The sequence below is a fragment of the Tachyglossus aculeatus genome, chromosome 6, assembly GCF_015852505.1.
Source record: "Tachyglossus aculeatus isolate mTacAcu1 chromosome 6, mTacAcu1.pri, whole genome shotgun sequence".
Classification (NCBI taxonomy): Eukaryota; Metazoa; Chordata; class Mammalia; order Monotremata; family Tachyglossidae; genus Tachyglossus; species Tachyglossus aculeatus.
Window position 1 is genome coordinate 48,961,874 of NC_052071.1, and position 26,913 is coordinate 48,988,786.

Here is a 26,913-nt window from a genome sequence, read left to right on the forward strand (position 1 = left end):
TGAGCCTGATGAGAATCTGCTGGGTTTCTAGACACATAGCTGAGCTCTGGAGGTCCCTGGAGGTGGAGGAGACCTGCAACGCCTGGATCCTGTGGCAGCTGCTGAGGAAACTGCAGAAGTGTCACTCCACCAGTCGGAACAAGATGGCCTACGTCGCCGTTGCAGTGAGTTCTCGTGCTCTCACGTCCCTGGCAAAGTAGGTGGAAGCCCGCTGGGGCGGGACGGATCACCAGCTGGGCACTTCCCATCCGCAAACCTGCCGGGGACAGCACTGTCGCTTCTGCTGCCCATCCTGGAGGTTGGTCCCTAGGCCCCTAGCAGGCTCTGCTTCAGGGCAGGGGTCCCGTTCTTCGTGCGAGGAGTGGGGAGGGGGGTGGGTGTCTTCTTCAGTTCGGGTCTCTTTTCTGACTCCCGCAGACCACGGACGCTCTCTACGAGGTGTTTGTGGCCAACAAGTTCCGGCCAGCCATGTTCCGACTCTTCCCTCAGCTTCTCATGACGCTGCTCATCCAAGTGCACCACAGCATTGGCCTGAAGACCTCGGATGTCTCTTTCCCCCACAGCATGTCCAAGGGGCAGGGGTTCCCCTCCAATTTCACCCCTTTGAGGTATTGCCAAACTGAAGCAGAATTTGACGCCCAGCCCCAGCACCGCCCCCCGTTCCCCCCACAGCCCCTCTCTGGCCGGGGCAGAGATTTGCTGCCTCCCCAAATCAGTTTTCCGTTTTGATCCTTGCTGTAATTCCGCTACTGCCATCCATTCTCGTCATCCTCATCCTTTCCCATGGGTCACACTCCCATTTCCACTGCCCAGGTCGAGCAGGCCCTTCCGTGCCCAGCGGGCTCTGCTCTGTGACAGGACCCGCCTTTCCTAGAAATGGGAGGGGATTGAGGGTGGGGAATGTGGAGCGAATGGTCCATCGGATACTTCCCTATCCCCACACCGCAGGAGAAGAAATGGGGTTGGATTCAGTGAGGCACCTCCATGGAGCTGGGCAGTAGCTCTCTAGACTGTAAGCTCCTTGTGGGCAGGGAACTTGTTTACCAACTCTGTTCTGTTGTACTCTTCCAAGGGCTTAGTACAGTGCTCTGCACACAGTAAGCTTCCAATAAATACCATTGATTGATGGATGGAAGGAAGGTCAGTGCAGTGTTCCGAACATAATAAACGCTTAACAAATACCACAATTATTTAAGAAGGGCGGCCGGGGTGGGGGGGCGGCGGGAGACTTGCAACCGTTAACATGTGAAATCCATTGAGAATATTCTTGGACAGTGATGGAGTTTATCTCCATAGAGATGGGCCTTTCTCTACATGTCCTATAAGAACCTGCTTCTGCTTAGGAGGTTTATTTGAGTGGACTGAGTTCTTAGAGGGAGAGGACCCAAGTCACCCACTAAAATTTATTCCCCACTGCCTGGAATTCCCTCCCGTGTCAAATCCTCCAAACCATGTCCCTTTCTACCAGTAAAACTCTCCTTCTAGGCTGTGAGACCGTTGTTGGGTAGGGACCGTCTCTCTATGTTGCCGACTTGTACTTTCCAAGCGCTTAGTCCAGTGCTCTGCACACAGTAAGCGCTCAATAAATGCGATTGAATAAATGAATGAATCTCCTCCAAGAGGCATTCCCTGACTAACCCCCATTTCCCTTCTGGATCACACAGCCCTGAGAGCCACCTTAGCACTCCTAATAATACTACGTGCCAAGCACTGTACTAAGCGCTGGGGTAGATAGATACAAAATAATTTGATCAGACACAACAATAATGATAATGCTGGTATTTGTTAAGTGCTTACTATGTGCCAAGCGCTGTTCTAAGCATTGGGATAGATACAAGGTAATCAGGTTGTCCCATGTGGGGCTCACAGTCTTCATCCCCATTTGACAGATGAGGTCCCTGAGGTACAGAGAAATTAAGTGACTTGCCAAGGTCACACAGTTGACAAGTGGCAGAGCCGGGACTAGAACCCAAGCCCGTGCTCTTTCCACTAAGCTACGCTGCTTCTCAATCCCCATCCCACCTGGACTTCACGGTCTAAGAGGGAAGGAGAACAGATATTTCATCCCCATTTTGCAGATGAGGAAACTGAAGCCCTCTTGCATATGGCTGTTGGTTTGATTATTTGCTAGGTAGTGGGTTTTTTGTATCATTTGTGTCTCTCTCTTACTCTTACGCCTATTGGATATTTGACCGGTGCTTATGTTCCCCCATTAGATTGAAAGTTCCTTGAGGGCAGGGACTGTGGCTTTAATTCCCATTGTATGTTTCCCAAGCACATAGTATAGTGCTCTGCACCCAGTAGACACTCAGTGAATGCTATTGATGATGGTGATGGTGATTGTCCTGGATTTAGCTGTGCCATTCAAGCCTCCAAGGCCTTCCTTATAAGAACCTGTTGCTGGCATGAATTAAACACCATGGAAAGAGAAAGGGGCTGGGACCTTCTGGAAGGAAAAAACGACCATCTTCAAGGAGTGTGTCTCCTCGCCAAGTAAGGGCACCGGCTATCCCGCAACCATCTCGCTGCTCTGCTCGGCCCAATTCGAAATTAAAATGTCCTTCCCGAAACCAGACTCCCAGGATCATGATACTGTACTGACGGTCTATTTTGTAGTGCCTTGCTGGAAAAAAATTCCATCTTTGCTCAGAGGATCTTGTATTTGCTGGTCCCTCTTCTTAACCGAGGAAATGAAAGGCATAAGCTCACATCAGCTGCCTTCTTCGTTGAGGTAAGATCCATAGCTTAAATGGCTGCATTCATTCTCAGAATGCAGAGGGGTACACGGTCATGGCCTTCCCTCTTCCCTCATCACTCTAGCTGGCCAGCCAGAAGGAGGACGAGTCTACCTCTTTAGAGCAGGCCAGATGAATTTTCAGAGGAAGAGGCAATGGGAGAGAGAAGGATAAACTTGTCTCTCTCTTAACCCAGCCCCCAGGCCTCTTAGAGGGAGGAAAGAAAACCTGCCGGCTTCCTTCCATGGTACCTCTCTGGGCTGGCTTCTCCCATCCAGATCGCCTGGGTATGGAGGGAATCGGATTGCAGAGCCTGGACAATGAGCAGGAGCATTGACTTATCCTTGCTGCCGATCTTCCCGGAAAATAGCAGTGGGGGCAGAGGGATGGAGTTTGAAAGTCACACGAGGTCCTGATTTGCTTTGTTCCTTTAGCTCCTCCAAAGCCCACTGTCCAAGAGACTCCCCAGGAAATACACCACCGGCAGGTTAGGCCAGTGGCTGCGGAGTGAAAACGAACTCTTCCGGACCCTCGGCCTGCGGGGACTCAGAAATCTTCTCTGCCATCAGGGAAAGGTGAGCCACGAGGCCCGGAGCCAGCATCGGTCGCAAGGAAACAGGACCTTGGGTTAAGTGACCCTGGTGGCATTTGTCTCCTCATCCTCAACTTCAAGCTCAGTGTTCCTCCCTGAGCGATGCTTTACGAAGCAAGGTGAGCAGGCCTGGCCTGTCCAACCCATTGGTGCAGACAAAGTAGACGTGGCCAGCATGCAGACAGCACCGTCCTCCCACTTGGGTAGAAGCAGCAAGGCCTGGTGGATAGAGCCTGGACTGGGAGTCAGAAGGTCCTGGATTCTAATCCCGGCTCTGCCTCACTGTCTGCTCTCTGACCTTGGACAAGTCACTTAACTTCTCTGTGCCTCAGTTACCTCCTCTGTAAAATGAGGATTAAGACTGTGAGCCCCATGTGGGACAGGGACTGAGTCCAACCCAGTTATCTTGTATCTACCCCAGCGCTTAGTACAATGCATGACACATGCTGTTGTTGTCTTATGCTGTCGAGTCTGACCCATAGCGATGCCATGGACGCATCTCTCCCAGAACGCCCCACCTCCATCTGCAGTCATTCTGGTAGTTTACCCATAGGGTTTTCTTGGTAAAAATACAGAAGCGGTTTACCGTTGCCTCCTTCCTGCACAGTAAACCTGAGTGTCCGCCCTCAACTCTCTCCCATGTCGCTGCTGCCCAGCACAGGTGAGATTTGACTTGTAGCAGATTACCTTCCACTCGTTATCCACTGCCTAAGCTAGGAATGGAATGGATATGCCTCTACTTGACTCTCCCTCCCATAGTTGAGACTGATAGAGTACTGGAAACTCTCCAGATGCGACCCTGAGAGGATGCAGGACACATAGTAAACACTTAACAACACCATAATTATTATTTTTATTACTAATAACAGAGACCTAGGGCAGGCAGAGAAGCAAGCCCTGGGACTCCACAGGGAATGATTCATTCAATCATATTTATTGAGGACTTACCATATGCAAAGCTTACTAAGTGCTTGGGAGAGCACAATACAACAAGAAACATGCATATATTCCCTACCCACAACAAACTTATGGTCTAGAGACAAGCTTATAGTGTAAAGGAATACCCAATTCCAACTGAAATCCCAGAATGCTGTAAGGGGCCAAAATCATGGCTCCTGAGAAACCATTCGGGGCTGGAACTGGAAATTTGTATTGACCAATGTGGGCAGGGACCCAGATTCCCAGAGCTGCCATCGTTCAACTCCCCAAAAGTACCCCTGCTTAGTTTCCAAGCAGCTCAATCTTAGGCTTTGTCTATTATATGTTTAGCGATTTCTGTCCACTTGGATCCCCAGTCAGACTATAAGCTCCCTGAAGGCAGGACCTGTGTCTTTAACTTCTATTGTGCGTTCCCAATTGCCTTGTTTTCCGCTCTCCTCAATGTTTTTAATGGTGATGGCTGATCCCTTAAGTGTAGCTCGGCTCTTCAGCCTGGTGCTAATTTAGAGGGTGACAGGTATTGTTTTTAAACCCGTCTGGGCCTTAGTCCTCTTGGCTGTAAGCTCACTGTGGGCAGGGAATGTGTCTGTTATAGTGTACTCTCCCAAGTGCTCTGCACACAGTAAGTACTCAATAAATGTGATTGACTGACTGACTTATCCCCTGCAGTCAAAACCCATCATTTGCTCCAATCCCTCTCCCTGGCTCCTTTTTCCCCTAGACTTCTAGGTTTCGCTCTCATGTTTCTTCTTCCACTTCTCCCCACTCCACTGGCCCTGGAATTGTTTCTGCCTTATCACATGCAGGCCCCATAGTTAGTGGCTAGACAGGGCAGAGGGGCTAGAGAGAATCCGAGCCTGGGGTGGCATGGGGCTGGGGAAAGTGAAGAATCACTTTGGAGTTGAGGCAGGAAGATCTAATGGTGTTGGAATGGCTAGAAGCCAACAAGCCTGACAGGTTTCCACACATGTGAAGGAACGCCAAGACTTCAAAGGCAACTTCGGCTTGAGACAGCAGGAAGGACAGGAGGGAACAAAAAAGGGAAGATCGAATGTCAGGTTTTCCATTCTCTGGTTCCATTCTGGACATTCGAATCGTCCCCACACCCACCTTTTCCCATGGCCACACCAGGCTGGTGTCAAAGGGGGGAAAGTCGATGTTAAAACATCATTTCCCATCTGACCTATTGCTCTCCTTGACCCTAACACGCTTTCCTTGGAAAGCAGGTGCAGGTGGAAGAGATAAAGGAAATGCTCCCGTTCATCTCCAGCAGCTTACACAAGAGGAGTGAAAGGGAAGTGTTGTTTGCAATAGATGTCCTCAGAAAACTTCTTGGCAAAATGGACTTCAGGACGCTCACTAGCATCATCACGTCTCTGCTGCTTCTGCTCGGTGATGTGAGACGACCATTCGCAAGACTCTTGTGTCGTGTCTGGGGACAGAGGCGGGCGGGGAGAGGGTGTAGAGAGAGGATCCGATACAGAATCTCGCTTCAGAGCTCTTAAAGCAGCTTCCTTCGGGCCGCTTTCCATCGCATTTTCTTCCGTGTTTCTCTCCGGGGAGGCGCGGATATCCTGCTCTACCTGCCATCCGTGGGGCCCATTGGGACCATCAGTTCTGGTGATCTTTGACTGGAAGAACTGCCTGGTCTCTCTAGAGGTGACAGAAAGCTGTTAAAAGAGCACCCACCTCTACCCCAGCCTGGGAGCCCCTCTGGGGCCCACTAATCCTTCCCTCAGTATTCCCCAGGCGACCAAGTTGGCGAGGAGAAAAGATGAGATCATGTGACATTGCAGCACTGTCAGTAGCCGTGTCTCCCTCGGGTCCAGGGAGATGGGAGTGACTCACTGGATCAGAGTGTGGGCTCTGGACGCTGTTGAAAACGTACCTAACCTCCAACCTGCCGGGATCCGCCAACACCCTGTCCCCTTTCCGTGCCTCTTCCTTAGGTGAGACAGGATGTCCGTCTCTCGGCTGTGTCCCTCTTGGGAGATTCCATAAAGGTTGGGAAAGGCAAGGATAAGGAGAGAATGAAGACCCATGTCTTCCAAAGCTTGGTACCACTGATTCTGCACTTGCAGGATGAGGATATAAGAGTGGCCAAGGTGCGTGCCTAGGACAGGGACTGTCCTGCTGGATTCATCCTAAAATAATAGAATCACAAAATCATAATCATGGTTTCATTAAGAACTTTTGGGAGCTGAGCCTTTGGCTAAAGGCTGGGTTAGAAACAACACAATCGGATCGTTATGTCTCCATCCGACTGTACAGTCTTCTTCCCAACTCTGCGGTCGAACTTGCCTTTCGGAGTCGGCTCTGTCCTTCCGGAGGGAGTGCTAAAGCCCAGAGGATCATGGGGCGGCTCTAGTGGAAAGACCCGGGCTTTGGAGTCAGAGGTCGTGGGTTCAAATCCCAGCCCTGCCACTTGTCAGCTGTGTGACTTTGGGCAAGTCACTTCACTTCTCTGGGCCTCAGTTCCCTCAGCTGTAAAATGGGGATGAAGACTGTGAGCCCCACGTGGGGCAACCTGATCACTTTGTATCTACCCCAGTGCTTAGAACAGTGCTTTGCACATAGTAAGCGCTTAACAAATACCAACATTATTATTATTATTATATATGAATGGGGAGGTGGTTATATGTGTGTGTGCATTGGAGGATGGCATCAACCAATCAATCAATCAGTGGTATTTATTGAGCGCTTTCTACGCGCAGAGCACTGTACCAAGCTCTTGGGAGAGTACAATACAACAGAGCTAGCAGACATGTTAGGCCAGGAATGACCCTCCTTGATCCGGAAGTTGATCCTAAGGTGTCATGATGAGGGAACTTGATTTTACACTAGGTGAAAACTGCAAATGTTTAAGGCTCAAATAAGGGCCGTGTTGCTCTGTCAAAGTTGGCAGTGCCAGTCGTAGGGTGGGAACCGAGGCTCAAATTAGACTGTGAGCCCACTGTTGGGTAGGGACCGTCTCTATATGTTGCCAACTTGTACTTCCCAAGCGCTTAGTACAGTGCTCTGCACACAGTAAGCGCTCAATAAATACGATTGATGATGATGAAATAAGGGCAGTGTTGCTCTGTCAAAGTTGGCAGTGCCAGCCTTAGAGTGGGAACTGAGGGTGGTCCCAGCTGTGCCTCCAGGAGGGCCACCCTGATTTTCCCAGGGCCACCAATTGTAGTCCTGCTTACAGCTGCAGGATTCAGCTCGAACCGTCTTTCCTCACTGGGGGAGGGACGGGGGATGGGGCCCAGTGGAGATTCCCCACTTCCTTCTTCACTCTGGAAGCAGTAGTGTGAGGAACACTGTGAGAAGCAGCATGGCCTAGTGGAAAGATCACAGGACTGGGAGTCAGGAGACCTGGGCCAGTGGAGATTCCCCACTTCCTTCTTCACTCTGGAAGCAGTAACGTGAGGAACACTGTGAGAAGCAGCATGGCCTAGTGGAAAGATCACAGGACTGGGAGTCAGGAGACCTGGGTTCTCACCCCAACTCCCCCACTTGCCTGCTGTGTGACCTAATCACTTCACTTCTCCATGCCTCAGTTTCCTCTTATGTAAAATAGGATTAAATACTTAGTACAGTGCTCTGCATGCAGTGAGCACTCAATAAATACGATTGAATGAATGGAGTGAAAATTCCCGTTCTCCCTTCCCCATAGACTTGAGACCCATGGGAGAGTGGGACTGTGCCTGATCTGATTACATTGTCCCTTTGAGAAACAGCCTGGCTCAGTGGAAAGAGCCTGGGCTGGGGAGCCAAAGGTTGTGGGTTCTAATCTCGCTCCGCCACTTGTCGGCTGTAAAATGTACAGAAAATGTACATCTTCTTCCCTCATCTGTAAAACGGGGATGAAGACTATGAGCCCCACGTGGGATCATCTGAATACCTTGTGTCTACCTCAGTGCTTAGAACAGTACTTGGCCCATAGTAAGCGCTTAACAAATACCAACATTATTATTATAGTGCTTAGCACCATGCTTAACACATAGTAAGCACCCATACCATTATTATTATTCTGGAGCCTTTCAGCTCTTGCAGGGTGGAGCCTGTGAGGGCCAGAGGCAGAGTTCTGCCTTGTGAGCCTTAGTCTCTGCCCTTCTCCTGCCAGGGTGCCAGGTCTCTGGGCATCTTGCCCGTGATCTTCACCCTAACAGAGCTGTCCTTGCAGGAGCTGGCATCTGGCTGTCTGTGGGGAAGCTTAGCTGAAGAGGCTTTGTCCAAAAGACAGCACTTACGCGCATATCTGTAATTTATTTATTTGTATCGATGTCCGTCTCTCCCCTATAAACTGTAAGCTCGTTGTGGGCAGGGAAAGTGGCTGTTCATTGTTGTACTTTCTCAAGCGCTTAGAGTGCTCTGCACACAGTAAGCACTCAATAAATACGATTGAATGAAGGAATGAATAGCCCAAGGCTGGGTGTTGTGGCACTGGGCAGCAACTAGATGATAGCATGGCTGAGCGGTCCAAGGAGCAAGGAGGTGGATTAAGGCTCCAGTCTTTTTTCGGAGAAGCAGGGTGGCTCAGTGGAAAGAGCCTGGGCTTTGGAATCAGAGGTCACGGGTTCAATTCCCGGCTCCGCCAATTGTCAGCTGTGTGACTTTGGGCAAGTCACTTAACTTCTCTGGGCCTCAGTTCCCTTATCTGTAAAATGGGGATTAAGACTGTGAGCCCCATATGGGACAACCTGATTACCTTGTAACCTCCCCAGCGCTTAGAAAAGTGCTTTGAACATAGTAAGGGCTTAATAAATGCCATTATTATTATTATTATTACTAGTCGGCACCAGTGAGAGGCAAGGTGGGGGCAAGGTGGCGGGCAGCTCAGTGCCCCAGCCCGAGGAGAAGCTCGGTGGGCTCAGGGGTGTGTGTGCTGAGCTAGGGCATCAAAGAGTTGCCTGCCTGGCTGCTCATTCATTCAATCATATTTATTGAGCGCTTACTGTGTGCAGAGCACTGTATTAAGTGGCTGCTCATGCCCAGGACTCACAGAATCCTTGGAGATGCAGCCAGAGTGGAGGATGTGGGTGAGGGCCAAGGTCAGGGATTGTTGGGGGTGGGGGGAGCCCAGATTTCTGTTTGCATCAGCTTTGGAGAAGGCTACAAAGCCCGGGCTCTTTCCACTGAGCCAAGCTGCTTCTCTTAAGTAAACATAAGCAAATAAAATAAGTAAACAGGCATCAATATAAATCGATATTATTATAGATACATATATACATAAGTGCTGTGGGGCGGGGGGAGAAGCAAAGAGAGTGAGTTGAGGTGATGTGGAAGGGAGGGGGAGCTGAGATAAAGGGGGCTTAGTTTGGGAAGGCCCCTTGGAGGAGGTGTGCCTTCAGTGGGGCTTTGAAGGAGGGGAGAGTGATTGATAGAACAGTGCTTTGCACATAGTAAGTGCTTAATAAATGCCATAAAAATAAATAAAAAATAAAAATTGATGGATTTGAGGAGGGAGGGCATTCCAGGCCAGAGGTAGGATGTGGGCCAGGGGTCGGCGGTGAGACAGGTGAGATGGGAACACAGCGAGAAGCTGAGCACCAGGGGAGCGGAGGGTGTGGGCTGGGATGGAGAAGGAGAGAAGGGAGGTGAGGTAGAAAGGGGCGAGGGGATGGAGACCTTTAAAGCCAGCTTTGCACACAGTAACCACTCAATAAATATGACTGATTGAATGAATGAATGAATGGCTGGAAGGAAGGGGTACACATTCCTCAATCACATGCTGGGCCTCTGCTCCCTTCTCTCTCCGTGCTGCTCCTTCAGAGCAGCAGGAAAAAATGGGAGGGAGAGGCGAGGAATTGGGGGCGGAGGGTGGAGCCCGTTCCCTCATACAGAGTCACCCTGGCTAATGAAGGCAGGGTGAGTGGGTTTCCAACGGGTTTTCGACACACCCTGACTTCATCTCCTTCCTCCTCCCAGGCATGTAGAAAGGTTCTTGGGCTGAGTGGGCAATTCCTTGGCTGGAAGCTGCCCCGACAGGTGAACAGTCCCCATCCCTGGTACAGCCACCCTTCTGCAGCGGAAAAGACCTGCCAGTTCTTTGTGAGTGGGCACTTCTGTTTCTTGAACCTATCTTGACATTTAATTGTGCTCAACCGTACAGCATCGGGACCCTGTACAGAGCATGTCCACAGCATGTACAGTTTATCCTTTAGGAATTCTCACTGTTCTATTTTTTTCCCCCATTAGGAGAAAAATTGTAGGGGAAAATTTAACATCCTGGACCAGAGCCTAGAGTTCACCAAGAGCCCACAGTTCCAAATCAGACGGGCTTCGTCCCAATTTATAGGTAAACAATCAATCAGTTAATCAGTCAATTGTATTTGAGCCCCTTCCTTCCTCTCCCCCTCGTCCCCCTCTCCATCCCCCCCTTACCTCCTTCCCTTCCCCACAGCACCTGTATATATGTATATATGTTTGTACATATTTATTACTCTATTTATTTATTTATTTTATTTGTACATATCTATTCTATTTATTTTATTTTGTTAGTATGTTTGGTTTTGTTCTCTGTCTCCCCCTTATAGACTGTGAGCCCACTGTTGGGTAGGGACTGTCTCTATATGTTGCCAATTTGTACTTCCCAAGTGCTTAGTACAGTGCTCTGCAAATAGTAAGCGCTCAATAAATACGATTGATGATGATGATTTATTGAGTGCTTTCTATGTGCAGAACACTGTACTAGGCGCTCGGGAGAGTACAATGCAACAGAACTGGCAGATACAGTCCCAGTCCATAAGAAGCTTACTGTCTAGAGGGAGAGACAGACATTAATAAAAATCAGGTGCTTTCATTTCTGTGATGAGAGTCCCTCTCCCCTGGCTGTTTCTCCCAGAATTTAGCAGTTTTCTGAGGAGCCAACTGGGGGAGAAAGGAATAATGATCGGTGCAGGTAATCAAAAGTAGCCAATCCTCTGGACTGACTGACCTGACGGGTGTCAGCCATTATTAGGGAAGCAGCGTGGCTCAGTGGAAAGAGCCTGGGCTTTGGAGTCAGAGGTCATGGGTTCATATACCGACTCCACCAACTGTCAGCTGTGTGACTTTGGGCAAGTCACTTAACTTCTCTGTGCCTCAATTACCTCATCTGTAAAATGGGGATTAAAAAACTGTGAGCCCCCCGTGGGACAACCTGATCACCTTGTAACCTCCCCAGCGCTTAGAACAGTGCTTTGCACATAGTAAGCACTTAACAAATACCATCATTATTATTATTATTGCGTCGACTGCCTAGTTTGCTGGAAGAGAGAAACTCTTAGGCTGTGGTGCCCAAGGATGTGGTCCACACCTGAGGGAAGCACATCCGGGAGAATCAATCAATCAATCAATCGTATTTATTGAGCGCTTACTGTGTGCAGAGCACTGTACTAAGCGCTTGGGAAGTACAAGTTGACAACATATAGGGGCAGTCCCTACCCAACAGTGGGCTCACAGTCTAAAAGGGGGAGACGGAGAACAAAACCAAACATACTAACGAAATAAAATAAATAGAATAGATATGTACAAGTAAAATAAATAAATAAATAAATAGAGTAATAAATATGTACAAACATATATACATATATACAGGTGCTGTGGGGAAGGGAAGGAGGTAAGATGGGGGGGATGGAGAGGGGGACGAGGGGGAGAGGTAGGAAGGGGCTCAGTCTGGGAAGGCCTCCTGGAGGAGGTGAGCTTTCAGTAGGGCCTTGAAGGGAGGAAGGGAGAAGCAGCGTGGCTCAGTGGAAAGAGCCCGGGCTTGGGAGCCAGAGGTCATGGGTTCGAATACCGGCTCCGCCACATGTCTGCTGTGTGACCTTGGGCAAGTCACTTAACTTCTCTGAGCCTCAGTGAACTCATCTGTAAAATGGGGATTAAGACTGTGAGCCCCACGTGGGACAACCTGATCACCTTGTATCCCCCTCCAGTGTTTAGAACAGTGCTTCGCACATAGTAAGCGCTTAACAAATGCCATCATTATTTATGATTTACCTGAGTCTCCTTTTTTCCATCCTGCACCCAGGGCTTGTAGTAAAGAACATGAAGCCCAGCCAGCTCTGCATGAAGAGGACCGACTGGATAGAAGATGGTCAGTACCTGCCCTTGGTCTGGGAAGGTTTGTCAGATGGGGTCTCCAGCGGAGTCCTTTGCCTTTTCTCATCGCTAGGGCACTGTTTGGGGTCAGCCAATCAGTGGTATTTAGTAACCACTTATTCTGTTCAGAGCACTTTAATAAACATATTAGAGTAAATAAACACAATCCCTACCCTCCAGGAGTTTACTATTTGTGGGGGGAGATGAATCACAGGAAGAGGAGGCAAGTAGGGAAAGGGAAAATGCATAAAGATATGCCCATAAATGCCGTGGGTGGCATAAGAGAAGCAGCGTGGCTCAGTGGAAAGAGCCCAGGCTTTGGAGTCAGAGGTCATGGGTTCAAATCCCAGCTCTGCCAATTGTCAGCTGTGTGACTTTGGGCAAGTCACTTCACTTCTCTGGGCCTCAGTTACCTCACCTGTAAAATGGGGATTAAGACTGTGAGCCCCCCGTGGGACAAACCTGATCACCTTGTAACCTCCTCAGCGCTTAGAACAGTGCTTTGCACATAGTAAGCACTTAATAAATGCCATTATTATTATTATTATTATTATTATTATTATAGGGGTGAGTGCCCAAAGTCTTAGAGGGTTTGAACTCAAGTGCACAGATGTTGTAGCAAGAAGGGAAATAATAATAATAATGATAGCATTTATTAAGCACTTACTATGTGCAAAGCACTGTTCTATGCGCTGAGGAGATTACAAGGTGATCAGGTTGTCCCACGGGGGGCTCACAGTCTTAATCCCCATTTTACTGAGGTGCAGAGAAGTTGTGAGATTAGTCAGAGGTTAGATCTGCCCCCTCTGAGACTGAATAATACCGATGGTGTTTGTTAAGCACTTACTATGTGCCAAGCACTGTTCTAGGCACTGGGGTACATACAAGATAATCAGGTTGTCCCACATGTTTCTCTACTGAATGTAACTGCCTACAGGGCTGGGGCATTGTCTTCAATCGATCAATGGTATTTTATTGAGTGCTTACAGTGTGGGAGCACTTGGGAGAGTACAATGCAACAGAATGTTCTCTGCCCACCAGGAACTACCAATTCCTCTTCACTTCCTCTCAGCAGCTGCAACAGCCAACAGCCCAGATGATGCGGATGATAATGATAATGTTGATGGTTTCCCTGCCCCTCCTGGGAGCATGGGAAGTAAAACTGCCACTGCTGTCCCACCCCCTGCACTTTCTCCTCCCCAACCACGGGAAATTCACGACCCTGCCCATAATTCAGTGGCACGGAGGGTGAGAACGAGCAGGGCAGCTCCTTCACCGGAGCAGCGGAGGAAACTGAATCGCTGCTGCCTTCGGCCTCCTCGGGCTGATAGCGGGTGACAGTGCCAGGGATTTGTGTGCTCCTAAAACACCACTTCTTCCCTGGAAATAAAGCCTAGGGAGAAGCATGTCTTCCCTGGAGCTGTTCTGATGGGTGACTGTCTCTGGAACCCCGTGTCTGCCCGCCAGGAACTCTCGCGCTCCTTAACTCCAAACTGTGAGCCGGGGGAGGCCGTAAGCAGCAGCTCTTTGTGTTTCCTCTCTCGCTTTTTTGGTGAAGAAGCTGACCAGTCTGTTCTCACACCCAGCCATCTTAGAGCTGCTTATCACCTGTGGGCCCCCTTCTTTGGGAGGAAGAGGCTCACGGGCAATGACAAGCTTGTCCGGTGCCCAGTGCTAAGGACCTGGAGAATTCGGGAACTTTCTGTCAGATTTGCCTGGGGCGTTGTGGCTCTTGCCCATGAGGGTGACGACCACTAAATAATCAGAAGACCGTAGAGACGTGGTGGGGAAGAAGGAAAGGACAGAAGGAAAGGGAGACAGCCTGGCCAAACACAATGGTGGAGGAGAGAACCAGATCCAGTTTTCAACCTCCAAATTCAATGTGTTTTCCTGCATCTTTTCAGGCCCTGGGTGCTGGGCCAGTGCTAGTTCCCGGGGCTGGGGGGATTTGAGATGGTGCCTCTGACCTGCTTCTCTTCTCCGTTCAGCCCTGTCACCTCTGTTGAATGACCATGAGCCCTCTGTGCGCATCATCGCAATCCAGGCCCTCAACAGAGTCCAAAAGGCAGTCATGGAGCCAGAGCCCAAGCCAGTGTCCGGGTGGAGGAAACTCTTTAGCCGTGTCTCTTCCTAGAAATGTCTGGGCCACAGAAGGGCACAGGTGAGAGCCATCGCTTCCGGAAGACCCAGGGAGACCCCCTCTCCATCCCCCCCCCCCCCACCTTACCTCCTTCCCTTCCCCACAGCACCTGTATATATGTATATATGTTTGTACATATTTATTACTCTATTTATTTATTTATTTATTTTACTTGTACATATCTATTCTATTTATTTTATTTTGTTAGTACGTTTGGTTTTGTTCTCTGTCTCCCCCTATTAGACTGTGAGCCCACCGTTGGGTAGGGACTGTCTCTATATGTTGCCAACTTGTATTTCCCAAGCTCTTAGTACAGTGCTCTGCACACAGTAAGCGCTCAATAAATACGATTGATTGATTGATTGATTGACTCTATAGAATAGGCCTCCCTCTGTCGGTCCACCCCTTTAGACTCATGACAGAGGAGCAGCGTGTCCTCAGGGCCATTTTTTAAATGGCATTTGATGAGTGCTTACTAGAAAGAGCCCGGGCTTTGGAGTCAGAGGTCATGGGTTCAAATCCCAGCTCCGCCACTTGTCAGCTGTGTGACTTTGGGCAAGTCACTTCAGTTTTCTGGGCCTCAGTGACCCCATCTGTAAAATGGGGATTAAGACTGTCCTCCGTGGGACAGCCTGATCACCTTGTATCCTCCCCAACAAATGCCATAATAATAATAATAATAATAATAATGATAAAGATGGCATTTATTAAGCACTTACTATGTGCAATGCACTGTTCTAAGCACTGGGGAGGTTACAAGGTGATCAGGTTGTCCCACAGTGGGGCTCACAACCTTAATCCCCATTTTTACAGATGAGGTAACTGAGGCCCAGAGAAGTGAAGTGACTTGCCCAAAGTCACACAGCTAATTGGCGGAGCTGGGATTTGAACCCACGACCTCTGACTCCAAAGCCCGGGCTCTTTTCCACTGAGCCACGCTGTTATTATTATTATTATGTGCCAGGCGCTGTACTAAGCTGGGGTCGATACAAGCAAATCGGGCTAGATACAGTCCACGTCCCACCTGGGGTTCACAGTCTTAATTCCCACTTCGCCGATGAGGTAACTGAGGCACAGAGAATTGAAGTAGCTTGCCCGAGGTCAAGTGGCAGAGCCGGGATCAGAACGCAGGTCCTTCTGATTCCCAGGTCCATGCTCTAGCCACCAGGCCACACTGCTTCCCTTTTAAAGGTGCAATCAGGATGGGCCATCCTGGAGGGAGGAGGACACCTTGGCCCTCAGACCTTCCCAAACAGAACCTCTTGGAAGAACAATGTCTTGTCTGATTCCCATACTAGGAGCCTTTCCTCTGTGAAAGAAGGGAGGTTTGGGACTGGGGGCAAGAGAGGAGGAAGTCTTTTAGACTGTGAGCCCACTGTTGGGTAGGGACTGTCTCTATATGTTGCCAACTTGTACTTCCCAAGCGCTTAGTACAGTGCTCTGCATACAGTAAGCGCTCAATAAATACGATTGATGATGATGAAGTTGATTTGATTGAATCACTCTGTTTTTTTCTCTCATTTGCAGACCCCTCTCCTCATCCTTGGCTGAGGCACCAGGATGCCTCTGTTGGTGGCCGTGCCCTGTGGCCCGTCCTGATCTAATGTGGAGCTCGTGGTGGAGGGCCAGGGAACCAAACAGTTCTGGAGGAAGGCTTAGATTATCTCTTCCCCGGGCCCGTTTCCCAACTCTGTATAGGACGGTCCCACCATCGGCCCCTTCCACCCTCACTTTCCCCATCACCTACATCTTCCCTTAGCTCGTCACTTCTTTCCCCCACAAAATAAAGTTTGGGGTAAAGCCTAGTGTCTTGGGGTCTCTGAGGACTGGGAGAAGGGAGGTAAGGGAGTGAAGAAGAAGGAGGCAGGAACATGGAAAGGAGGAAAGAAAGGAGAAGAGTAAAGGGGTTTCCTGAGCTCACCAAAGGGTAGAAGGTTCAGTGCAGTTTTGGGTTTTTTTTTATGGTATTTGTTAAGCATTTACTCTGTGCCAGGCAGTGTTCTCAACTCTGGGGTAGTTACAAGGTAATCAGGTAGGACACAGTTCATATAATAATAATGATGGGATTTATTAAGCACTTACTATGTGCAAAGCACTGTTCTAAGCATTCAGGGGTTACAAGGTGATCAGGTTGTCCCACAAGGGGCTCGCAGTCTTAATCCCCCTTTTGCAGACGAGGTAACTGAGGCGCAGAGAAGTGAAGTGACTTGCCCAAAGTCACCCAGCTGACAGTTGGCAGAGCCGGGATTTGAACCCATGACCTCTGACTCCAAAGCCCAGGCTCTTTCCTCTGAGCCACGCTCAGAAATGCCAAGAAATGCCAAGGTCACACAGCAGACAAATAGTCATGCCTGAAGTCTGTGCGCCTGTGTCAGGTGGGACCTCCCTGCCCCTTTTCCCCCCTCACGCCCACCACGGGCACAACATGTTGGGTTGTGTTGCCAACTTGTACTTCCCAAGCGCTTAGTGCAGTGCTCTGCACATAGTAAGCGCTCAATAAATACGATTGAATGAATGAATGAATGAACAACAGGGTCCTTGCTGTAGAGAGGTATCTATGTACTCCAGAGAATCGAGCTGATTGAGGGCTTGTTTCCAGACCGTTTCCCAGACCTGTTCCATGATCTGGTCAGACGCTGGAGTCAGAGTCCGTAGCCCAACCGGCTTTCGGCCTTGCCCAAATTAAGGAGGTTTCGTTGGTTTCCGGGAAATCCAAAGTACAGCCAGATTATTTTGGACCCTGGCAAGTGAGGAGATTTCACTTGAGCCCGGGTCAGTTACTCTATTCTTCTTGTGCAGAAGGCACACAAGGAGCAGAATCATTCAGTGAAAACCTGGGCTCCCGAAATAATAATAATAATAATGATGGCATTTGTTAAGCGCTTACTATGTGCAGAGCACTGTTCTGAGAGCTGGGGGTGGATACAAGGTGATCAAGTTGTCCCACATGGGGCTCACAGTCTTAATCCCCATTTTACAGATGAGGGAACTGAGGCTCAGAGAAGTTAAGTGACTTGCCCAAGGTCACACAGCAGACATGTGGCGGAGCCGGGATTCGAACCCATGACCTCTGACTCCAAAAGAAACTCAAATGGCCTAGGCTTGAAGTAAATATTCTCTGGCAGAACAGCACACCGGAAAACGAAGTGGTTTTTCTGTTAATGAACCAAACACCAGTCAAATAGCTCCGCCAATTATCAGCTGTGTGACTTTGGGCAAGTCACTTAACTTCTCCGGGCCTCAGTTACCTCATCTGTAAAATGGGGATTGACTGTGAGGCCCCCGTGGGACAACCTGATCACCTGGTAGCCTCCCCGGCGCTTAGAACAGTGCTTTGCACATAGTAAGCGCTTGGAGTCGGAGGTCATGGGTTCAAATCCTGGCTCCGCCAATTGTCAGCTGCATGACTTTGGGCAAGTCACTTAACTTCTCTGGGCCTCAGTTCCCTCATCTATAAAATGGGGATTAAGACTGTGAGCCCCACGTGGGACAACCTGATCACCTTGTAACCTCCCCGGCGCTTAGAACAGTGCTTTGCACATAGTACGCGCTTAAGAAATGCCATTTTAAAAAAATAGGTTCACAGAGCTAAGGCCCTTGTTGCCACAGAGACCAGGTTACAAGGTACCACACAGAGATATACATATTAACCAGGAGATTCAATGACATCCTTCCAGGAAGTTTCTTCCTACGTAATGGGCCAAAAAGGCTTCTTTCTATCGCCTCTCTGAAGACAAGAGAGGGGTCTATTTGCTCCGAATCTCTATTATCCTCATTCTTTTTTTTTTCTTTCTCAGAACCGGGATCACAGAATTCCTTGCACAAAAGGGTATCAAATTTCTGGAGATTTCGTGGTGGGCTAATTTGGGGCCTTGAATTAATCATGCTGGACAATATTAGAGAAGCAGCATGGCTCAGTGGAAAGAGCCCGGGCTTGGGAGCCAGAGATCGTGGGTTCTAATCCTGGCTCCGCCACTTGTTAGCTGTGTGACTATGGGCAAGTCACAACTTCTCTGGCACTCAGTTACCTCATCTGTAAAATGGGGATTAAGACTGTGAGCCCCACATCGGACAACCTGATCACTTTGTATCCCCCCGCCAGCGCTTAGAACAGTGCTTTGCACATAGTAAGTGCTTAACAAATGCCATTATTATTATTATTAAACATACTTTGTTTATGCCCACTCCGGACTTGACAGTGGTGGACGTTCACCTTTTCTCCAATACTGAACGTCCGTTTCCCTCCCTCATAATGGTGTACTCTCCTACAGGAAACTGTGGTTTATCTCCCTGAAAAGTAATTCACTGTGTCAAGGTGAATCAATCAATCTGGTATTTAAAGTAATTCACTGTGTCAAAGTGTTCACTATGAATCAATCAATCTGGTATTTACTGAGCGCTTACTATATACGGAGCACTGAACTAAAGCCTTATTTAATAACATCTCTTTTCTTAACTTCTCTTTGTCTGAGTCCTAACTTTTCAAATAGACGACCGTGGTTTCACATGGTTTCTGTGGAGATCAAGGAATTCCTCACGGAGGGGCTTCCATTTCCCCGTTAGGCTGGGAGAAAGACAGAAGAGGGAAAGAGTGGTTACCTTGGTTATCTTGTCTTCCCTGGGTGCCTCCTCCATATTAGTTTTTCCCGTTGCCCTGAGGATAATCACTGATGCAAGAACAGCCATCTGGATTCATGAAGCAGGGGGTAAAACCATTGGTTTCCTGTCCCAATTTGTAATTTCGTAGTTTTAAGCTATCAAATCCCCGAGATCTCTTATTTCAGCTCCTAAACCCCTCTGGCCATTCATTCATTCATTCAACCGTATTTATTGAGTGTTTACTGTGTGCAGAGCACTGTGCTAAGCTCTTGGAAAGTATAATTCAGCAACAGAGACAATCCCTGCCCACAGCGGACTCACGGTCTAAAAGGGGGGGAGACAGACATCAAAACAAGTAAACAGGCATCAATATAAATAAATAGAATTATAGATATATACACATCAGAACAAGTAACCAGGCATTAATATAAATAAATAGAATTATAGATATGTACATATATACACAAGTGCTGTGGGGTTGGGGGGGCAGGTAGAGCTAAGGGAGGGAGTCAGCCAATTCATTCAATCATACTTATTGAGCACTTACTATGTGCACAGCACTGTACTAAGCACTTGGAAAGTATAATTCAGCAACAGATAGAGACTATCCTTACCCACCAATGGGCTCACAGTCTAGAAGGGGGAGACGGACAACAAAACAATAACGTCAATAACATCAAAATAGATAAATGGAATTATAGACATATACACATCATTAATAATAATAATAGCCTTTATTAAGTGCTTACTATGTGCCAAGCACTGTTCTCAGCACTGGGGAGGTTACAAAGTGAACAGGTTGTCCCATGGGGGGCTCACAGTCTTAATCCCCATCTTATAGATGAGGTAACTCAGGAACAGAGAAGTGAAGTGACTTGCCCAAAGTCACACAGCTGAGAATTGGTGGAGCTGGGATTTGAACCCATGACCTCTAACTCCAAAGCCCGGGCTCCTTCCACTGAGCCACGCAGCTCCTCTAATAAAATAAATAGAATAGTAAATATGTGCAAATACCTACGCAAGTGCTGTGGGGTGGAGAAGGGGGTAGCCGATGACTCTGGTGTTGCTGAAACATCTGCAAATAATAATAATAATAATAATAATGGCATTTATTAAGCACTTACTATGTGCAGAGCACTGTTCTAAATGCTGGGGAGGTTACAAGGTGATCAGGTTGTCCCACGGGGGGGCTCACAGTCTTCATCCCCATTTTACAGATGAGGTAACTGAGGCCCAGAGAAGTGAAGTGACTTGCCTAAAGTCACCCAGCTGACAATTGGCGGAGCCGGGTTTTGAACCCATGACCTCTGACTCCAAAGCCCGTGCTCTTTCCACTGAGCCATGCTGCAAATAGGGCGAGGGTCCTGAATTAGCCCACTAGAAAATCGAACAATGGGACAGTAAACCGACGAGATGAAATAAATTATGTATGACAAACGATTAATCATTTAAAATGATATATTTATATTAATGTCTGTATCCCCCTCTAGAGTGTAAGCTTCTTGTGGGCAGGGAATATGTCTACCAACTCTGCTGTATGGTACTCTTTCAAGCACTTACTACAGTGCTTTGCACCCAGCGCTCAACAAATACCATTGATTGACTGAATTACGCAATTCCTATTTTAAAATTAGGAAAATGATTTTCCGGAGATCTCCTGGAAATGCCACTAGTGAAGCCTAGTGGCGATTGGAAGTCATGCTCCAAGTCATGGCATAGCTTAAAATAATAATAATAATAATAATAATAATAATAATAATAATAATAATAATAATAATAATAATAACTGAAGCAGCGTGGCTCAGTGGAAAGAGCCCGGGCTTTGGAGTCAGAGGGAATGGGTTCAAATCCCCCCTCCGCCAATTGTCAGCCGTGTGACTTTGGACAAGCCACTTAACTTCTCTGTGCCTCAGTTACGTCATCTGTACGATGGGGATGAAGACTGTGAGCCCCCCGTGGGATAACCTCATCACCTTGTAACCTCCCCAGTGCTTGGAACAGTGCTTTCCATGTAGTAAGTGCTTAATAAATGCCATTATTATTATTATTATTAATCCCATAATTTTAGGGAGTCCGGAGGTCAACTGTTCGTTCCCTGCTCTTGCCAAACCAGGACCTCCAAAGTAGAGGATTTCACAGCCTCCTCTGGAAACCTGTCAGCATATTTATTCTATTTATTTTATTTTGTTAATATGTTTTGTTTTGTTGTCTGTCTCCCCCTTCTAGAGTGTGAGCCCACTGTTGGGTAGAGACCGTCTCTATATGTTGCCAACTTGGACTTCCCAAGCGCTTAGTACAGTGCTCTGCACGCAGTAGGCGCTCAATAAATACGACTGAATGAACGAATGAATCCTTAGATTTAACCACAGCACGTTGCCTTATTATTTTGATCAACTTCATCATTAAAAAATAATAAATAATAATAACAATGGTATTTGTTAAGTGCTTACTCCTTGGCAAGCACTATTTGAAGCGCTGGATAATAATAATAATGATGGTATTTGTTAAGCACTTACTATGTGAGCCCTCTGTTGGGTAGGGACCGTCTCTAAATGTTGCCAACTTGTACTTCCCAAGCGCTTAGTACAGTGCTCTGCACACAGTAAGCGCTCAATAAATACGATTGATTGAATAATAATAATAATAATAATAATAATAATAATAATAATAATGTTGGTATTTGTTAAGCGCTTACTATGTGCAAAGCACCATTCTAAGCGCTGGGGTAGATACAAGGTAATCAGGTTGTCCCACTAGGGGCTCACAGTCTTCATCCCATTTTACAGATGAGGGAACTGAGGCCAAGAGAAGTGAAGTGACTTGCCCACAGTCACACAGCTGACAAGTGGCGGAGCCGGGATTTGAACCCATGGCCTCTGACTCCAAAGCCCGGGCTCTTTCCACTGAGCCACGCTGCTTCCTTTTTGAATGACTGAATTGAATGACTGAATGACTGTGCCAAGCACTGTTCTAAGCACTGGGGTAGATACATGGTAATCTGGTTGTCCCACGTGGGGCTCAGAGTCTTAATCCCCATTTTACAGATGAGGCACAGAGAAGTGAAGTAGAGAAGCAGCGTGGCTCAGTGGAAAGAGCCTGGGCTTTGGAGTCAGAGGTCATGGGTTCAAATCCCGGCTCTGCCAATTGTCAGCTGTGTGACTTTGGACGAGTCACTTAACTTCTCTGTGCCTCAGTTGCTTCATCTGTAAAATGAGGATTAAGACTGTGAGCCCCACGTGGGACAACCTGATCACCTTGTAACCCCCCAGCGCTTAGAACAGTGCTTTGCACATAGTAAGCGTTTAATAAATGTCATTATTATTAAGTAACTTGCTCAAAGTCACATAGCAGACAAGTGGCGTAGCCGGGATTAGAATCCATGACGTCTGACCCCCTTACCACTAAGCCACGCTGCTTCTCTAAAAACACTGCCGAAGAAGCGAGCCAGTGCTTAGAACAGTGCTTTGCACATAGTAAGCGCTTAACAAATGCCATCATTATTATTATTGTTGTTGGGCAGGGATTGTCTCTTGTCGAATTGTACTTTCCAAGTGCTTTGTAAAGTGCTCTGCACACAGTAAACGCTTAATAAATACGATTGAATGAATGAATGGATAAAGAGACAGGTGGGTGTTTTGCCTAATCCCAAAAGATCATCATCACCATTTAGTAATTATGTCCTAATACCGGTATAATTTTCACTTAAAAATTTCTCTGCCAGTTATGCATATGATATATCTGGCAGTAGTTCCATTTCATTCATTCAGTCCTATTTGTTGAGCGCTTACCGGGTGCAGAGCACTGTACTAAGTGCTTGGGAGAGTATAACAATCAATCAATCAATCATATTTATTGAGCGCTTACTGTGTGCAGAGCACTGTACTAAGCGCTTGGGAAGTCCAAGTTGGCAACATATAGAGACAGTCCCTACCCAACAGTGGGCTCACAGTCTAGAAGGGGGAGACAGAGAACAAAACCAAACATACCAACATTTTACAGATGAGGTAACTGAGGCACAGAGAAGTTAAGTGACTTGCCCAGCACAGGATAAGGTGTCAGGTCACCACCACCTCTAAGTAAAAAAAAAATAATAATGATGGCATTTGTTAAGCACTTACTATGTGTGAAGCACTGTTCTAAGCACTGGGGAGATACAAGGTGATCAGGTTGTCCCGCATGGGCTCAGAGTCTTAATCCCTATTTTACAGATGAGGTAACTGAGGCACAGAGAAGTGAAGTGACTTGCTCAAGCCCAGGCTCTTTCCACTGAGCCATCTCACTACATTGGTTGCGGGGGTATCAAAGCCTTTGGGCTCTAAATTCCAGTCCCCGTAGCCAGTGGAGAAGTGGGAAACTGGTAGCCCGGTTGCCCAGGAACTCGGCTACCAGCTGGCCCATGCGACCAGGTCCATTTTGCTGAACTGCCCTGAGAGGCCTGCTTTGTCCTTTTAGCCCCTGAGGTCGATTTTGGTTCCCAGCAGTGGTGATTAAGAGTGTGGGATTACTGAGTCACCCTGGAGCTCATTTCAAGTGGTTTAATAACTACCTTCTGCCATTCCCAGCCCACTAGTCACTGGCCCACCCGCAGCCCCAACTGCCACCTTGCTGGCAACCCCACTACGGCGAGGGGAGGGCCTACTGAGAGCTCACCTCCTCCAGGAGGCCTTCCCAGACTGAGCCCCTTCCTTCCTCTCCCCCTCGTCCCCCTCTCCATCCCCCACATCTCACCTCCTTCCCTTCCCCACAGCACCTGTATATATGTATATATGTTTGTACATATTTATTACTCTATTTATTTATTTATTTTACTTGTACATATCTATTCTATTTATTTTATTTTGTTAGTATGTTTGGTTTTGTTCTCAGTCTCCCCCTTTTAGACTGTGAGCCCACTGTTGGGTAGGGACTGTCTCTATATGTTGCCAACTTGTACTTCCCAAGCGCTTAGTACAGTGCTTTGCACACAGTAAGTGCTCAATAAATACGATTGATTGATTGATTGATTGATTGAGGGGAGGAACGGCAGGGGGGTAGGAAGCCTAGAACTGTCTGCTCCCCATCCCATGGGCTGCCACTCATTGTGAGGCAATGCCTGCATTTCCAATACTCACCCCATCCCAGGGATTCCATTTTTAAAAATAATGTATTTGTTAAGTGCTTACTATGTGCCAGGTACTGTACTAACTGCTGGGGTAGATGCAAGTTAATCAGGTTGGACACAGCGCCCGTTCCACATAGGGCTCACAGTCTTAATCCCCATTTTACAGGCGTGGCAACTGAGGCCCAGAGTCTGCTCCCCATCCCATGGGCCGCCACTCATTGTGAGGCAATGCCTGCATTTCCAATACTCACCCCATCCCAGGGATTCCATTTTTAAAAAAAAATGTATTTGTTAAGCGCTTACTATGTGCCAGGTACTGTACTAAGTGCTGGGGTAGATCAATCAATCAATCAATCAATCGTATTTATTGAGCGCTTACTGTGTGCAGAGCACTGTACTAAGCACTTGGGAAGTACAAGTTGGCAACATATAGAGACAGTCCCTACCCTACAGTGGGCTCACAGTCTAAAAGGGGGGGAGACAGAGAACAAAACCAAACATACTAATAAAATAAAATAAATAGAATAGATATGTACAAGTAAAATAAATAAATAGAGTAATAAATATGTACAAACATGTATACATATATACAGGTGCTGTGGGGAAGGGAAGGAGGTAAGATATTTTATTTGTACATATCTATTCTATTTGTTTTATTTTGTTAGTATGTTTGGTTTTGTTCTCTGTCTCCCCCTTTTAGACTGTGAGCCCACTGTTGGGTAGGGACTGTCTCTATATGTTGCCAATTTGTACTTCCCAAGCGCTTAGTACAGTGCTCTGCACATAGTAAGCACTCAATAAATACGATTGATGATGATGATGATGATGGGGGGGGGGGAATGGAGATGCAAGTTAATCAGGTTGGACACAGCGCCCGTTCCACATAGGGCTCACAATCTTAATCCCCATTTTACAGGTGTGGCAACTGAGGCCCAGAGAAGCGAAGTGACTTTCCCAACATCATGCAGCAGACAAGTGGCAGAGCCGGGATAAGAACCCAGGTCCTTCTGACTCTGATCTATCCACTAGGCCACACTACTTCGTCCTCCTGGTGACCAAATTATGTGGAGAGGTGTCATTTGAATCTGAGTCCTCCCTCAATCCTATTAATTACCTTTTCCTTCCATTGCACACAGTAAGCGCTCGATAAATACAATTAGCATGTCTATGATGCTTGGGTATGTGGGTGGAGGTAGACCTGGACTCTAGAGAGTCAAAATACGTATAATAAGAGGAGGGACCGTCACTGCCTTAATGCACACGGCTGCAGACCAGGACCCATTAGAAAATTAGAAAACAAACACGTTTAAACATTGAACAAGATGAAAGGTTAATTCGGATCTCGGTCTCAGAGTTAGGAAGCCCATTGAACGGTCAGTCAGTCAATCAATCGACAGTATTTAGTGAGTGCTTGCTGTGTGCAGAAAACTGTAGTAAGCATTTGGAAAAGTACAATCTAATAGAGTGGACAGTCTACCGTACATTATGTTTCTAATCGGTAACTCCAAGATAGTCTTAAATGCTCAAACTGGCCTCAGGGAAAATGGCAGCATTTTCTCCTCAGGCAAGTTATTCCAAATGAAAGGCCACATAATAATGAAAATAAAAATAATAATAATAGCATTTATTAAGCGCTTACTATGTACAAAGCACTGTTCTAGGTGCTGGGGAGATTACAAGGTGATCAGGTTGTCCCACGGGGGGGCTCACAGTCTTCATCCCCATTTTACAGATGAGGTCACTGAGGCCCAGAGAAGTGAAGTGACTTGCCCAAAGTCACACAGCTGACAATTGGCGGAGCGGGGATTTGAACCCATGACCTCTGACTCCCAAGCCCGTACTCTTTCCACTGAGCCTCGCTGCTTCTTGTGGGGATGTCCTTCACAGCACCTGTATATATGTATATATGTTTGTATGTATTTATTACTCTATTTATTTTATTTGTCCATATTTATTCTATTTATTTTATTTTGTCAATATGTTTTGTTTTGTTCCCTGTCTCCCCCTTCTAGACTGTGAACCCACTGTTGGGTAGGGACCGCCTCTATATGTTGCCAACTTGTACTTCCCAAGCGCTTAGCACAGTGCTCTGCACACGGTAAGTGCTCAATAAATACGACTGAATGAATGAACATGGGATGTGATGTCCTTCACATGGGGATGAAGGACAGTGCACTGGAACTCTTGCATCCTCCGGGATGGTCATTCTTGTGGTGCTTCGAACAGTGCTTTGCACATAGTAAGCGCTTAATAAATGCCATCATTATTATTATTATTATTATTGTGGTGCCCCTCTGTTGGTCCCTTTGACTTGTTTCCAGGGTAACAGGCTACTCACCTGACAAAGTTCTCCCCGCCATGGGCTAGCCCGGCTTAGTAGGCAGTAGGAGGAATGGAGTCCGGCAGCCTGACGAAGGGTTTTGGGAACCTCCGACCCCAGACATTTTCACCAGCTTGCAGAATTGCATTGATTCCCATCAATGCCCAGCTCCCCCTTTGCCAGTTGCCTGACTCTCGCTTGCCCTGTGAGGCTTGGCATCCCTGGCCCACTCTCTCCCACTAATCAATCCCTTGAACCGATGGACAGGCAGCATTCATCGTATTCCTCTTAGGCTTGCAACATTTGGCCCTCGGCATTTTCTCATTTCGGTGGCAGCTTCACTGACTAATTTCCTATATTTCTTTTCAGCTCGTATGCCCCTGGGCCTGAGACCGGACTACACCCGAGAAGCAGGAA

At 47.6% G+C, this 26,913-nt stretch overlaps 1 protein-coding gene and 1 non-coding gene across 2 annotated transcripts in view; one reads left to right on the forward strand and one right to left on the reverse strand.

Annotated features, from left to right (window-relative positions):
* The window catches only part of LOC119929948 (maestro heat-like repeat-containing protein family member 7), a 32,284-nt gene extending 16,054 nt beyond the window's left edge, over positions 1–16,230 (forward strand). The window contains exons 12-23 of the mRNA XM_038748329.1: positions 32–164; positions 418–608; positions 2,356–2,493; positions 2,617–2,731; positions 3,170–3,310; positions 5,493–5,663; positions 6,216–6,371; positions 10,183–10,305; positions 10,453–10,552; positions 12,266–12,331; positions 14,325–14,497; positions 16,004–16,230. Coding sequence (XP_038604257.1) covers positions 32–164; positions 418–608; positions 2,356–2,493; positions 2,617–2,731; positions 3,170–3,310; positions 5,493–5,663; positions 6,216–6,371; positions 10,183–10,305; positions 10,453–10,552; positions 12,266–12,331; positions 14,325–14,470 — 1,480 coding nt within the window. The 3' untranslated portion in view covers positions 14,471–14,497; positions 16,004–16,230. The remainder of the gene's footprint in view (positions 1–31; positions 165–417; positions 609–2,355; positions 2,494–2,616; positions 2,732–3,169; positions 3,311–5,492; positions 5,664–6,215; positions 6,372–10,182; positions 10,306–10,452; positions 10,553–12,265; positions 12,332–14,324; positions 14,498–16,003) is intronic.
* On the reverse strand, positions 3,999–4,136 carry LOC119930286. Its single transcript, XR_005451768.1, has one exon. It is a non-coding gene; the product is annotated as a small nucleolar RNA SNORA7 (small nucleolar RNA).
* Positions 16,231–26,913: the final 10,683 nt, after the last annotated feature.